The following is a 16,471-nucleotide window of genomic DNA, read 5'->3' on the forward strand; positions in this document are numbered from 1 at the left end:
TTGAATATTTTTACAGCAGAGGTAGATAGATTCTTGATAAGCAAGGGGGTGAAAGGTTAGTGGGGGTAGGCGGGAATGTGGAATTGATGCTACAATTAGATCAGCCATGATCTTGTTGAATGGTGGAGCAGGCTCGAGGGGCCGAATGGCCTACTCCTGCTCCTAATTCGTATGTTCGTATGTATGTTCGTAAAAAGGCAAGTTTTAATGTAAGAGAAAATTTTTAAGATACAGTTATTCTGCATTCTCGTGATGCAAAGTGGTTTAGCTAGATAATATGTCAAAACGTGCTAATGCCAAGCAGTATAAGACCCCCTCCAAGAATTTATTCTACACTGCTATTAGTTTTAACAGCTTCCGTATAAGACCAAATCTGAGTAAAGTCGCATTTTAAAAGTGCAGAAGCAAACCACTGGGTTCCTGGGAACTTTATAAAAGACTTTACATGGAATCTGTTTAACATTTTTAGAAGTAGACCTCTCTTTCCCAACATTATAAATAAGCGACTGGAGGAATCAAGCTTTGTGCACGTGTTGCAGCCCACATGTGCAGATTTCTTTATCTATTCTGCCATCTGTGCAACACAGCTGGCATGTCTAGTTCTCAGATTGGTAGCTGCTGTATAACTGCAGTCTTAAGTGACTGGGGGAAAAAAAGCACATCTGTTCTTTTCAATATTCCAGAATGTCACTGGCACTGGGAGATTGGTCAACAGTGCTTCGTGTAGTTATATGTGGAGCTCTGTTTTCTCCACTATACTGTAGTGCACAATGCAAGCTTCATAAAAAAGAAAATCCAGCAAAAGAAGATAAGATTTGAATTTAACATAATATCTTCTGAGGAACTACATTATAGTCCTTTTTTTATAACAGACATTCTAAATTAGGCTCAACTTGAACACCTCGAGAACCGCGTTAGGGAACTGGAGCTGGAGCTGGATGAACTTCGGATCATTCGGGAGGCGGAGGAGGTTATTGAGAGGAGTTATGGGGAGGTAGTCACACCTCAGGTAAAAGAAGTAGGTAGATGGGTTACCGTCAGGGGAAGGAGAGGGAACCAGCAGGCAGTGCAGGGATCCCCTGTGGCCGTTTCCCTCAACAACAGGTATACCGTTTTGGATACTGTTGCGGGGGACGACTTACCAGGGGTAAGCAATGGGGGACAGATATCTGGCACAGAGTCTGTCCATGTTGCTCAGAAGGGAAGGGGGAAGAGGAGCAGAACATTAGTCATTGGGGACTCCATAGTTAGGGGAACAGATAGGAGGTTCTGTGGGAACGAGAGAGACTCACGGTTGGTATGTTGCCTCCCAGGTGCCAGGGTTCGTGATGTCTCGGATCGTGTTTTTGGGATCCTTAATGGGGAGGGGGAGCAGCCCCAAGTCGTGGTCCACATAGGCACCAACGACATAGGTAGGAAGAGAGATGGGGATTTAAGACAGAAATTTAGGGAGCTAGGGTGGAAGCTGAGAGCAAGAACAAACAGAGTTGTTATCTCTGGGTTGTTGCCCGTGCCACGTGATAGCGAAGCGAGGAATAGGGAGAGAGAGGAGTTGAACACGTGGCTGCAGGGATGGTGCAGGAGGGAGGGATTTGGTTTCCTGGATAATTGGGGCTCTTTCTGGGGTAGGTGGGACCTCTACAAACAGGATGGTCTTCACCTGAACCAGAGGGGTACCAATATCCTGGGGGGGAGATTTGCTAGTGCTCTTCGGGGGGGTTTAAACTAATTCAGCAGGGGAATGGGAACCCAAATTGTAGTGCCAGTGTACAGGATGTTGAGAGTAGTGAGGTCAGGGATATGGTTACAAGGACGCAAGAGGGCACTGGCAAGCAAGAACCTGGTTGAAAGTGTGTCTATTTCAACGCCAGGAGCATCCGGAATAAGGTGGGTGAGCTTGCAGCATGGGTTGGTACCTGGGATCTCGATGTAGTGGCCATTTCGGAGACATGGGTAGAGCAGGGGCAGGAATGGATGTTGCAGATTCCGGGATTTAGATGTTTCAGTAAGAACAGAGAAGATGGTAAAAGAGGGGGGTGTGTGGCATTGTTAATCAAGGAGAGTATTACAGCGACAGAAAGGACGTTTGAGGACTCGTCTACTGAGGTAGTATGGGCTGAGGTTAGAAACAGGAGAGGTGAGGTTACCCTGTTGGGAGTCTTTTATAGACCTCCGAATAGTTCCAGAGATGTAGAGGAAAGGATAGCGAAGATGATTCTCGACAGGGGTGAGAGTAACAGGGTAGTTGTTATGGGGGACTTTAACTTTCCAAATATCGACTGGAAATACTATAGTTCGAGTACTTTAGATGGGTCAGTTTTTGTCCAGTGTGTGCAGGAGGGTTTTCTGACACAGTATGTAGACAGGCCAACCAGGGGCGATGCCACATTGGATTTGGTACTGGGAAATGAACCCGGCCAGGTGTTAGATTTAGATGTAGGTGAGCACTTTGGTGACAGTGATCACAATTCGGTTAGGTTTACCTTAGCGATGGGCAGGGACAGGTATATACCGCAGGGCAAGAATTATAACTGGGGGAAAGGAAATTATGATGCGATTAGGCAAGATTTAGGATGCGTAGGATGGGGAAGGAAACTGCAGGGGATGGGAACAATCGAAATGTGGAGCTTATTCAAGGAGCAGCTACTGCGTGTCCTTGATAAGTATGTACCTGTGAGGCAGGGAGGAAGTTGTCGTGCGAGGGAGCCGTGGTTTACTAAAGAAGTTGAAGCGCTTGTCAAGAGGAAGAAGAAGGCTTATGTTAGGATGAGACGTGAAGGCTCAGTTAGGGCGCTTGAGAGCTACAAGCTAGCCAGGAAGGATCTAAAGGGAGAGCTAAGAAGAGCAAGGAGAGGACACGAGAAGTCATTGGTGGATCGGATCAGGGAAAACCCTAAGGCTTTCTATAGGTATATCAGGAATAAAAGAATGACTAGAGTTAGATTAGGGCCAATCAAGGATAGTAGTGGGAAGTTGTGTGTGGAATCAGAGGAGATAGGGGAAGTGTTAAATGAATATTTTGCGTCAGTATTTACAGTAGAGAAAGAAAATGTTGTTGAGAATACTGAGATTCAGGCTACGAGGCTAGATGGGATTGAGGTTCACAAGGAGGAGGTGTTAGCAATTTTGGAAAGTGTGAAAATAGATAAGTCCCCTGGGCCAGATGGGATTTATCCTAGGATTCTCTGGGAAGCTAGGGAGGAGATTGCAGAGCCTTTGTCCTTGATCTTTATGTCATCACTGTCGACAGGAATAGTGCCGGAAGACTGGAGGATTGCAAATGTTGTCCCCTTGTTCAAGAAGGGGAGTAGAGACAGCCCTGGTAATTATAGACCTGTGAGCCTTACTTCGGTTGTGGGTAAAATGTTGGAAAAGGTTATAAGAGACAGGATTTATAATCATCTTGAAAAGAATAAGTACATTAGAGATAGTCAGCACGGTTTTGTGACTGGTAGGTCGTGCCTCACAAACCTTATTGAGTTTTTCGAGAAGGTGACCAAACAGGTGGATGAGGGTAAAGCAGTGGATGTGGTGTATATGGATTTCAGTAAGGCGTTTGATAAGGTTCCCCACGGTAGGCTATTGCAGAAAATACGGAAGTATGGGGTTGAAGGTGATTTAGAGCTTTGGATCAGAAATTGGCTAGCTGAAAGAAGACAGAGGGTGGTGGTTGATGGCAAATGTTCATCCTGGAGTTTAGTTACTAGTGGTGTACCGCAAGGATCTGTTTTGGGGCCATTGCTGTTTGTCATTTTTATAAATGACCTGGAAGAGGGTGTAGAAGGGTGGGTTAGTAAATTTGCAGATGACACTAAGGTCGGTGGAGTTGTGGATAGTGCCGAAGGATGTTGTAGGGTACAGAGAGACATAGATAGGCTGCAGAGCTGGGCTGAGAGATGGCAAATGGAGTTTAATGCGGAAAAGTGTGAGGTGATTCACTTTGGAAGGAGTAACAGGAATGCAGAGTACTGGGCTAATGGGAAGATTCTTGTTAGTGTAGATGAGCAGAGAGATCTTGGTGTCCAGGTGCATAAATCCCTGAAGGTTGCTAACCAGGTTAATGGGGCTGTCAAGAAGGCATCTGGTGTGTTAGCTTTTATTAGTAGGGGGGTCGAGTTTCGGAGCCACGAGGTCATGCTGCAGCTGTACAAGACTCTGGTGAGACCGCACCTGGAGTATTGCGTGCAGTTCTGGTCACCGCATTATAGAAAGGATGTGGAAGCTATGGAAAGGGTGCAGAGGAGATTTACTAGGATGTTGCCTGGTATGGAGGGAAGGTCTTACGAGGAAAGGCTGAGGGACTTGAGGTTGTTTTCGTTGGAGAGAAGGAGGAGGAGAGGTGACTTAATAGAGACATATAAGATAATCAGAGGGTTAGATAGGGTGGATAGTGAGCGTCTTTTTCCTCGGATGGTGATGGCAAACACGAGGGGGCATAGCTTCAAGTTGAGGGGTGATAGATATAGGACAGATGTGAGAGGTAGTTTCTTTACTCAGAGAGTAGTAAGGGCGTGGAATGCCCTGCCTGCAGCAGTAGTAGATTCGCCAACTTTAAGGGCATTTAAGTGGACATTGGATAGACACATGGATGAAAATGGAATAGTGTAGGTCAGATGGTTTCACAGCTCGGCGCAACATCGAGGGCTGAAGGGCCTGTACTGCGCTGTAATATTCTAAAAAAAAAACTACACTATTACATAGATGAGGCTGTGATCTGGTACAACTCATGGCTATTAACACAATTCTAAACAAATAAGCATATTACGATTAAATAATTAGGAGACTTTTTCCTTCCTAATTCCAGCACAACATACTCTTGAGGTAGGAGAAAAGCGTAGCGAATAATTAAAAGTAAACACTTTTGTCAACTGCAAGATGTTTAGATTTGCAGTGTACAGTTTTAGTTACTGACAGTGACATCGTTGGGTGGGTGCAACATGAAACTGCAACATGAGAATGCGGAACTTTGCATGATGTCTCAATTTAATTTTGGTTACAGAAGCAAAGCACAAAATCTACCTCAAACCTCCAAAATATTCGTGTTTTTCAAATATTGTGATGTCTGAATAGCCCAATCGAGCCAAAAAGGAAGCACAACTGATACTGGCAGGTCCACATCCAATCAAGGCTATTTTAACATGAAAGCTTTCAGGTAATTCTTCTGGAGGTGGAAGTGATGGATTCCGAATTTGAGGAATTTTCATCTCTTTGAACACCTAGGTATAAGAAAGAAAAAATATTGAAATTGAAAACATGTTTTTTCTGCTTCATCAAAAGACATTTAAAAAACTCTAATTAATTTCAATCTTCTAGAACTAAGAACTAAAATGGCTGTTTATATGTAGGGACATATTATGGTGAATGTATATACTATATCTCACATTTACATATCCAGCTGAACTGATCAATTATTGAAAGTATTTTGGAGAGTAATTTTGCCAGTATCATCATATTAGTATATCTCCAAACCTATAGATTTGTTTTAAAGGTTAAACATCAAAGGTCAAAAAGCTTTGAAGTAACCTCATGCATGTAAATTATGCTTTGAATGTTGGGTTCAGCGAACAAGCAGCAACTTCTAAGTCCTAAGCATGAAAGGATTATTTGATCTGAGTGAACAAAGTGTCCCTGTTACCCCAGCCTCCCCCAGTAATGGCATGTTTCACCAGGTTCAATTGAGAGGTTTCCATTCCACTCGGGAGCTTGATGTTAATTTATCCATCTTGACAATTTCTTTAGTGATTGTACTGAGGCAAATGAGTTTTAGAACTGAATGAGTCAGTGAAACAACATGTGATCCCTCCATAGCTATGAGTAGCTACTAAGGTGAAAAACAATAGCAACTGCATGTCAACAGAGCTCTCAGACTGCAGTTGTGCCAACACTTTTGTGACAGTGAAATACAAATTTGGGTGCATATTGACATTAATGTGGCAGTACAAATTGGGCGTAAAGTTGGGAAATTGGACACCCTACAGCAAAAATCATGAGACATTCTGTAGTAGGCAGTTTCACACCAGTAGACTATAAAAGCAGATTTCAAAATTTCTCAAGTAGTTCCATTGGACTTTCTGGGAATTTTATAAACTTATTCTTGATTCCTTTACCCATAAAAGAGAACTATCACTGCCACTGGTGCACTTAGTACATTAAAAATTAACCACAAGGTGCAGTAATTTGTGTAGTGGCATGCATGTAAGCAACCAAATAGCTCTCCTCTTACTAAGTTCAGTGTGAAGACACAATCATTTTGTAATTCAGACCAATCAGCTGGTCTAAAAACAGTGTCTACAGTACAACTGCAAACTTAATCCCATTTCAAAGGGGGTCATGTAAAGGCCACTTGACTTTGAAAATGGTCCCTGGAAATGTTTTTTAAATGGGGCACTGAGTGGTCTTGTGAGGAAAACAAGCCTTTCCGGGAAACCACCTGATTTCCAGCAACAACAACAAGCCTTTCCAGGAAACCATCTGACTTCTAGCTCAATAAAAAACAGAGAACATTGGACACCCAGAGAAGTTGTTTACAAAGAATAGATAGATCAAGATTGATAGAGGTCAAAAGGTTGACCTCCTGTTGTCGGTTTCGCCTTTGAATTGTTTTGAGTTGTGGTTGAACTGTATAAAAAGGGAGCAAACTTCCAAGGAGAGAAGAGAATTCCCAAGGAAGAAGAGAAGACCACAACCCAGCTCAGCTTTCCAGAATCTCTCTAAAAGACCCTGAGAAGTCCACTGTGTCAACTCATCTTGTCTCCTGTCTTTGAAGAAAAGCCTGCCAAATTAATTCTCAACACCACCGAAAAAGAATTGTTTTAAAAGATCCCAGTGATCCGTCTATGTGAACTTGGATGCCAGACTGTATGCTAGTTTTGGAACACAACATATATCGTCTGCTTTTACTTCAAGAATGAGCAAATATTCAGCCCAAGTGTTTTCTAGTCTGTAATAGAGTGCTAAAAACAAAAATCCTATTATTTTTCTGGTTAACCAGTGTGTGTGTGTGTGTGTGTGTGTGTGTGTGTGTGGCTAAGGTAAAATGGGAACTTTAATATTTCAATCTGTGTGTTTATGCTTTACTTCATTACAAGTTAAGACTTGTTTTATAATAAACTGATCATTTTGTTGTTTATTAAAGAAACCTGGTTGGTGTGTTTTATTCTGGCATAAAAATAGAGTCTATGATTGACCATACCGGCAAATGGGAAAAAATTTAAATATATGTTGTGACCCGTGGAGAAGTGGAACTACAATAAACAGTGCACTCCTCCCGCCTCAGTCGTAACAGAAGGATGAGAGAGGGAGAGGTAGAGAGGTTATGGGAGGAATTCCAGAACTTGCTGTCTTGCATTTTTTTAAATAAAGCTGAACCCACAAACATTACATTAGCATTTTTAGATATGATAGCCTTGATGTTTTTGATTTGAAAAAAAATCATCAAAAATCTGTTAATAACAAATATATGCTATGTTACCTCTCAGGCTCTTTATAAGTCAGAAGCTCTCTTTCCAAAGAACAACTCTTTGATTTTGCAGCAATAGGTGCTCAGCCTGACCACAGGTTATTCCTGTTCCTGGTATCTATTTCGAAGCTAGGGGTGAACTGCCACAGTAATTCAACTACATGTTTCAGCACCATACTTGAATATGTCTGCGTTTAGCTATTAAAATGCAAGCTGATCCACAGTTGCATTGTTCAAATGTATACCGGTATCAGGAACATAGTCACGACGTTTAACAGCTAAGATGTTTAACTCGGGTGAGCCTCTTTAAGACCACTGTTGAGCTGTTTCATGTGGGGAAGAAGCATAAACAGGCATTATCTTAGGTTAATTAGAGGCTAATCAGAGAGGTACACTTTTGTAGGTGACAGCTGATTGTAAATCCAGGCTTGTGTCCTGGAGGAGAGGCTAGATTTATCAAGGTCACATAAAATAAACTGGAAGTGTCTAACATTTTTTCTCTTTTTAAAACTTGATTTGCATCTGTATCAAAACGAAATCTTTTGAAACATGAAAGGCAAGCACTAAATACAAAACTTGGATACCTACAGATATATTTATATTCATGGATTGAAGTGACACATGGTGGAACACAAGTTCATTAGGCCCAAGTTAGAGAGAAAATTGTGTATTCAATGTAGCACACAACAGTCTAGAAGAAAAACTTGCAATCATCACACCATATCATGCATTTCAAGTACGTCAGGCAAACACAGCAGCCATTTTGCACACAACATCCCACAAACAATAATAGCACAGATTTTGCGGTCAGTGGTGAAAGAACAGTGCTCACCACTGACCCACAAAGATTCAGCAGGCTCTAGAGTGTGGACTTCCTTCCAGCAGGCAGCATGTTGGCAGATCAGCCATTCAGATTGAAGAATTCTCATGGTCAGCAAAGCAAGAAGTATAAATCGGGGAATATAAATCAAATTTAAGTCATTTCCAGAAAACAAAATATAGATTGATATACACACACAGGATGAAGGGAGAATTAAGAAAAAGCTTTAAAAATTATTTTATTAAAAGCCTGCAATTTTTAAATGTTCTGAGGGAATGAGACTCCACACTTATAAAATTAGTTGTTCAGAAGTAGTTATGACTTAATATGGCGTTAAAAACTCTGTTACTCCTGATTGAAAAAGACTTAACTATACTTGCTCCGTACACTGAGAATAGTGTGTAAATAGTTGAAGTTCATGTCATATCAGTGGCTTCTAAATCATTCCATCTGCAAGGACTGTAACAGTGCACACTATGGAGGAGGAGAGTATCACTGATAGCAACACAAAGATTTTCACATTTAATGGTGCTGATGCAGATGCAAGAAGTTGCTGTCAGTTTGAGATAATAATGATGAGCGCTGGTAGCCTCACCATTATCACAAACACAAATTCTGGGCCATTGAGATAAACAGGGGTGATGTTTGGTTTATATGCTAAACAAAGGTTCAGTTTGGAGACCCTACATTTTACAAGATAAACACATCACTGAATCCACTCAGGGCCTCATGCAATTGCAAAGGTTGCACCCACCTAATGCGTTCCTGGAGATAAATGACCGGTCAAACATTTTGGCGCTGTTTCTCGAGGGAGACTATGGATTAACACTCCCTGTACTTTTTTGGATTGGTAACATCCAACTGAATGTTAGCAGTCTTCAATTCAAACCCAGGAAGTAAGATTGGAGGAAGCAGTGTAGATTGGCTCTCAAAGCCCAAATTACACTTGAGTGATCCACTCTCAGTTCATCATCAGAGATGAGTCTACCAATGAAGCCAACCTCATATTTTGAATCATAAAATCATAGAATGGTGCAGCACAGAAGGGGGCTGTCCGTGCCGATTCTCTGGAAGAGCAACTCACCAAGTCCCACTCCCACACCTTTTCCCGTAGCCCTGCAAATCTTTTTGCTTCAGATAATTATCCAATTATTTTTTGAAGTCCTTAATTGAATCTGCCTCCAACACACTCTCAGGAAGTGCATTTCAGATCCTAAAAATGTACTGTACAGAAAAGTTTTTCTTCATGTTGCCATTGCTTCTTTTGTCCTCAACATTGACTCCAGACCCCATGAAGTCTCATGCATCAGGTAAAACATGGGCAAGGAAACCTCCTGATGATTACCACCTACCTCCATCCCTCAGCTGCTAAATCAATACTTGTCCATGTTGAGCACCATGTGGAAGAAGCACTGAGGGGAGCAAAGCACCCAATGGTTGGAGAACTTCAATGTCCACTTCCAACAGTGGCTCAGTAGCATTACTACTGAGCAAGCTGGAGTACTGAAAGGCATAGCTGCCAGACTGAAACCTACGGCAGGTGCTGAGGGAACCAACAAGAAGGAAAAACCTCCTTGACCTTGTCCTCAGCAATTGACCTGTCACAGCTGCATCTGTCCATGGAAGCATTGGGAGGAGTGAACACTGCACAGTCCTTGTGGAGACCAAGTCCTGTCTTCAAACCGAGGCTACTGTCCATTTTTGTGCTGTAGAATTGTATTCAACCACAATCAATAACCTCAGGCCTGGCATATCCCTCATTCTACCATTACAATCAAGCCAGTGGATCAACCCTGGTTCAATAAGGAGTGCAGGAGGGCATGCCAGGAGCAGCAGCAGGCATATGTAAAAATGAGATGTAAACCTGGTGAAGCTACAACACAGGATTACATGCATGTTAAACAGCAGAAGCAACCTGTAATAGGCAGAGCTAAGTGATCCTAAAACCAATGGATCAGATCAAAGCTCTGCAGTCCTGCTACATCCAGCAGTGAATAGTGGTGGACAATTAAATGACAGGAGCAGGAGGGTCCTCATATTCAATGATGGCAGAGACCAACAAAAGACAAGGCTGGAGCATTTGCAACAACAAGAGAAAATTTAAGCATCGCCCCCTTGTTAAATTCCAGAAAGCTTGTTGTGAAAAGATAATGCTGGATCTTATATTTACTCAGTTTCACAGTTATTGTGCAGAATAAAAGGATTACAAACATGTAGCTCCTTACTCAAAACCTCTCCCAGTCCCAGTGAGTGTCTGCTTATAAGTGCTCAACTAAAACTCCAAATAACACCCTTCACCTGCATATAATCAAACCATTGACACAAAAATAACACCCCTGATATTCAGTGGCATTACAATCACTGAATCCCCCACCACTAACATCCTGGGGGTTGCCATTGACCAGAAACTTAACTGGACCAGCCACATAAATACTGTGGCTACAAGAGCAGGTCAGAGGCTGAAAATCCTGCAGTGAGTAACTCGCCTCCTGATTCCCCAAAGCCTTGTCCACAAGGCACAAGTCAGGAATCTGATGGAACACTCTCCACTTGCCTGGATGAGTGCAGCTCCAACACCCTCAGGAAGCTCGACATTATCCAGGACAAAGCAGCCCACTTTATTGGTACCCCATCCACCACCGTAAACATGCACTCCCTCCACCAATGATGCACAATGGCAGCAGTGGGTACTAAATACAAGATGTACTCCAGTAACTCATCAAAGCTCTTTCCAGCCCATGCCCTCCTCCACCTGGAAGGACAAGGGCGGCAAATGCATGTGTACATCACCACATGCAAGTTCCCCTCCAAGCCACACATAATCCTGACTTGGAAATATATTACCGTCACTGTCACAGGATCAAAATCCTGGATTGCCCTCCCTAACAGCACTGTGGATGTACCCATAGCAGAAGGACTGCAGTGGTTCAAGAGGACAGCTCACCATCACCTTCTCAAGCGCAATTAGGGATGGGCAACAAATGCTGGCCTAGCCAGCGATGCCCACATTGCATGAAAATTTTTTTTAAAAGAACATTTTCAGCCAGAACTGCCAAGTGGATAATCAATCTCGGCCTCCTTCTGAGGTTCCCAGCATGACAGATGCCAGTCTTCAGCCAATTCGATTCACTCCACGTGATATCAAGAAACAGCAGAAGGCACTGGATACTGCAAAATTTATGGTCCCTGACAACATCCTGGCAGTGGTACTGAAGACTTCTGCTACAAAACTAGCCACGCCCCTAGCCAAGTTGTTCCAGTACAGTTACAACACCGGCATCGACACGACAATGTGGAAAATTGCCCAGCTATGTCCTGTACACAAAAAGCAGGACAAATCCAACCCGGCCAATTACCATCCCATCAAACTACTCTCGATCATCAGCAAAGTGATGGAAAGTGACGCTGACAGTGCTATCAAACGGCACTTACACAGCAATAATCAGCTCACCGATGCTCAGTTTGGGTTCTGCCAGACCTCATTACACCCTTGGCCCAAATATGGGCAAAATAGATGAATTCAAGAGGTGAGGTGCGAGCAATTGCCCTTGGCATCAAAGCAGCATTTGATTGAGTGTGGCATCAAGGAGTCCTAGAAAAATTGAAGTCAATGGGAATCAGGGGGAAAACTCTCCACTGGTTGGAATCACACCTAGTACAAAGGAAGATGCTTGTGGTTGTTGGAGGCCAAACATCTAAGCCCCAGGACATCACTACAGGAGTTCCTCAGGGTAGTATCCTAGGCCCAAACATCTTCAGCTGCTTCAACAATGACCTTCCCTCCATCATAAAGTCAGAAGTGGGGATTTTCGCTGATGATTGCGTACTATTCAGTACCATTTGCAAATCTTCAGATACTGAAGCAGCCCATGCCTGCATGCAGCAAGACTTGGACATTATTCAGACTTGGGCTGAAAGTGGCAAGTAACACTGGCACCACACAAGTGCCAGGAAATGACCTCCAACAAGAAAGAATCTAACCATCACCCCTTGACATTCAACGGTATTACTATCGCTGAATACCACACCAGCAACAACTTGGGGGTTACCATTGACCAGAAACTTAACTGGACCAGCCACATAAATACTGTGGCTACAAGAGCAGGTCAGAGGCTGGGAATTCTGTAACAAGTAACTCACCTCCTGACTCCCCAAAATCTGTCCACCATCTACAAGGCACAAGTCAGGTGTGTGATGGAATACTCTCCACTTGCCTGGATGGGTGCAGCTCCAACAACACTCAGGAAATTTGACATCATCCAGGAAAAAGCAGCCTGCTTGATCAACATCCCATCCACCACCTTCAACATTCATTCCCTCCACCACCAACACACAGTGGCAGCAGTGTGTACCATCTACAAGATGCACTGCAGCAACTCGCCAAGCCTCTTTCAACAGCACCATCCTAACCCCCAACCTCTACCACCTAGAGGGTCAAGGGCAGCAGATGCATGGGAACACCACCATATGCAAGTTCCCCTTTAAAGCCACACACCATCCTAACTTGGAACTATATCGTTGTTCCTTCACTGTCGCTGGGTCAAAAACCTAGTACTCCCTTCCTAACAGCACTGTAGGTGTGCCTACACCAGATGGACTGCAGTGGTTCAAGAAGGCAGCTCACCACCACCTTCTCAAGGGCAATTAGGGATGGGCAACAAATGCTGGCCTTGCCAGCAATGCTCACATCCCATGAAATAATTTTTTTAAATCACCTTAAATCGGTGTCCTCTGGTTCTCGACCCTTCTGCCAATGGGAACAGTTTCTCACTAACTACTCTGACACCTCATGAATTTGAAAACTTTATCAAATTTCCTCTTAATCTTTTCTGCTCCAAGGAGAACAGCCCCAGCTTCTCCAATCTATCCACGTAATTGAAGTTCCTCATCTCTGGAACCATTCTTGTGAATCTTTTCTGCACCTTCTCTAAATGCTTCATAAATTGTGGTGCCCAGAAATGGACACAATACTTCAATTGAGGCTGAACCAAGATTTTATACAGATTAATCATAACTTCCTTGCTTTTGTACTCTATGCCCCTATTTATAAAGCCCAGGATCCTGCATGCTTTATTAACCGTTTTCTCAACCTGCACTGCCATTTTCATGATTTATGCACATATACACCCAGGTCCTTCTGTTCCTGCACCCCATTTAGAATTATCCTCTTTAATTTATACTGCCTCTCCTTGTTCTTCTGCCAAAATGAATCACTTCACACTTCCCTGCATTAAATTTCATTTCCCACTTGTCCGCCCATTCCACCAACCTGTCTATGTCCTCTTTAGGTTTAATCACTATCTTCCTCACAATTCAAAATATTTCCAAGTTTTGTGTCACCTGCAAATTTTGAAATTGTGCTCTGTACACCCAAGTCTAGGTCATTAATATAGATCAAGAACAGCAGAGGTCCTAATACTGAATCCTGGGGAATCCCACTATATACCTTCCTCCAGTCCAAGAAATAAGCATTCACCACTACTCTGTTTCCTGTCACTCAGCCAACTTCATATCCATGATGCCAAGGACCCTTTCATTTCATGGGCTTTAACTTTGCTGAGAAGCCTGTTATGTGACACTTTATCAAATGCCTTTTGGAAGTCCATGTACACCACATCAACTACAATACCCTCAACAACCCTCTCTGTTACCTCATTAAAAAAAACTTAAGCAAGTTAGTTAAACACCGTTTGCCCTTAACTTAGTGCTGGCTTTCCTTAATTAACCCACATTTGTCCAAGTGACTGTTAATTTTGTCCCAAGTTATCTTTTCTAAAGGCTTTCCCACTACTGATGTTAAATGAACTGGCCTGTAGTTGCTGGACTTATTCTTACACACTTTTTTGAACAAAGTTGTAACATTTGCAATTCTCCAGTCCTCTGGCACTACCCCTGTATCTAAGGAGGACTGGAAGATTATGGCCAGTGCCCCCACAATTTCCACCCTTACTTTCCTCAGCATCCTCGGATGCATCTCATCCGGCCCTGGTGACTTACCAACTTTAAGTACAGCCAGCCTTTCTCATAACTTCTCTTTATCAATTTTTAGACCATCCCCTGTCTCAGCTACCTCCTCTTTCACTATGACTTTGGCAGCATCTTCTTTCTTGTTAAAGACAGATGCAAAGCACTCATTTAGTGTCTCAGCCACACCCCCTGCCTCCATGCGTAAATCCTCTTTTCGGTTCCTAATCGGCCCCACTCCTCCTTTTACCACCCTTTTCGTGTTTATATATCTATAGAAGACTTTTGGATTCCCTTTTATGTTAGCTGCCAGTCTCTTCTTATACTCTCTCTTTCCTTCTCTGATTTCCTTTTTTTCCCTCTGAACTTTCTATGTTTAGCCTGGTTCTCAATTGTATTATCCACCTGCCATCTGCGATATGCACCTTGTTTCTGCTTTATCTTACTCTCTATCACTGTCATTATCCAGGGAGCTCTGGATTTGTTTGTCCTACCTTTCCCCCTTGTGGGAATGTACCCGAACTATCTCCTGTTTGAAGGCAGCCCATTGTTCCATGACAGTTTTGCCAGCCAAATATTTGATTCCAATTTACCCGGGCTAGATCTGTTCTCGCTCCATTGAAGTTGGTTCTCCTCCAATTAGTTATTATTACTCTGGATTGCTCCTTTCCCTTTACCATAGCTAACCTAATCCTTATGATACCATGATCACTGTCCCCTAAATGTTCCTCTACTGACACTTGATCCACTTGACCCACCTCATTCCCCAGAATTAGATCCAGCAATGCCTCCTTCCTCATTGGGTCAGAAACACACTGACCTAGAAAATTCTCTTGAACACACTTCATAAACTCTTCCCCTTGTCTGCCCTTTACATTATTACCATACCGGTGTAAATTAGGATAAGTAAAGTCTGTCATTTTAACTACTCTATCGTTGAGTATTGCTTAAAATAGAGACATTTTGTCAAAGCTTTTCGTCTTGCAGTCATCAGGACAATTCGCAGGAATACCAATGTAAGGGAAGCAACACATTTATACTGTATGAAAAGAGAGTGCTGATTAGTTGGCAAGCGAACTCTGATTGGTAGAGGTGTTGCCTGTTCAGGTGTAACCCATCAAGCCCAGAATCAATCCCAATATTTCAGGAATCTAAAGCCCTCCCTCCTGCTCCATCTCTCCAGCCATGCATTCATCTGTTTTATCCTCCTATTTCTATACTCACTAGTGTGTGGTACTGGGAGTAACCTGAAGATTACTACCTTTGAGGTCCAGCTTGCTAGTTTCTTTCCTAGCTCCCAAGACTCTGCAGGACCTCATTCCTCTTTCTACCTACATCATTGGTACCAATATGGACCACAACCGCTGGCTGTTCACCCTCCCCCCTCAGAGTGCTCTGCAGCTGCTCAGTGACATCCTTGACCCTGGCTCCAGGGAGGCAACATACCATCCTGGATTTACATCTCTGTTCCCCTAAAAATTGAATCCCCTATCGCTATTGATTCCCATTCTCCCTCTTGCACCCCTGTACAGTTGAGCCAGCCACGGTCTTGTCTCTGGCTGCACTGCCCAGAGGAAACATCACTATCTCCAGTACTCAGAATTACTTGGCACATTTACAGTTACTTCTATAAAACATAACATTGTTGCATCTTTTCTTAATACAAAGTGACTCCTGACAATGCAGCAGCCCGCTGACATCATCAGAACGCTCCAAGCTGTGCACATATGCAAACGGTCTCCTGCGCTCAGTGAGATGCTGCACTTGCGCAGCTTCCCAACTGCCAGCACTAACTGGTGTATGTGCAGGAAACATCATCAGCTACTCGCTCTCCACGCCCACGTCCCCCACTCAGCTACTCTCTCCCGCCCTACTAGCCGCTCACCCCCCCTCGGGCCACTCGCTCCAGGCCTCAACGCTTTCTCCCCCTCCTCCCTCCTCCCCATTGGCCACTTCCCCCCCACCCCCTATCTGCTCGCTCCAGACCTCGCCACTGCTCCCCCCCCCACTCCCCTCAGCTGATTGTTCCCCGCTCCTCACTTCCTGCCCACCCGTCCCCTTACCCTGCTTCCCCCCGCTCCAGCTGCTAGCCCTAGGCTGCGCTGCTTCCCTCCTCTCGGCCACTCACTCTTACATCACCCCATCACCCCTCGCAGCCCGCCTTGCTTCTTCGGGCAGCTTGCGGAGAACGATTGAATGTGGGACCGAGTGGCTGAGAGGAGAGAAGT

The 16,471-nt window shown here is 43.7% G+C and overlaps 1 protein-coding gene across 4 annotated transcripts in view; it reads right to left on the reverse strand.

Annotated features, from left to right (window-relative positions):
• LOC137372719 (dihydropyrimidine dehydrogenase [NADP(+)]-like) overlaps positions 1 to 16,471 on the reverse strand; it is an 823,566-nt gene that overhangs the window by 446,233 nt on the left and 360,862 nt on the right. For all 4 annotated transcript variants that reach the window (XM_068036861.1, XM_068036859.1, XM_068036862.1 and 1 more), the window contains exon 6: positions 5,020 to 5,216. In XM_068036861.1, the coding sequence (XP_067892962.1) occupies positions 5,020 to 5,216 (197 nt within the window). The remainder of the gene's footprint in view (positions 1 to 5,019; positions 5,217 to 16,471) is intronic.

Source organism: Heterodontus francisci, chromosome 8 (assembly GCF_036365525.1).
Source record: "Heterodontus francisci isolate sHetFra1 chromosome 8, sHetFra1.hap1, whole genome shotgun sequence".
In the NCBI taxonomy this organism is placed as follows: Eukaryota; Metazoa; Chordata; class Chondrichthyes; order Heterodontiformes; family Heterodontidae; genus Heterodontus; species Heterodontus francisci.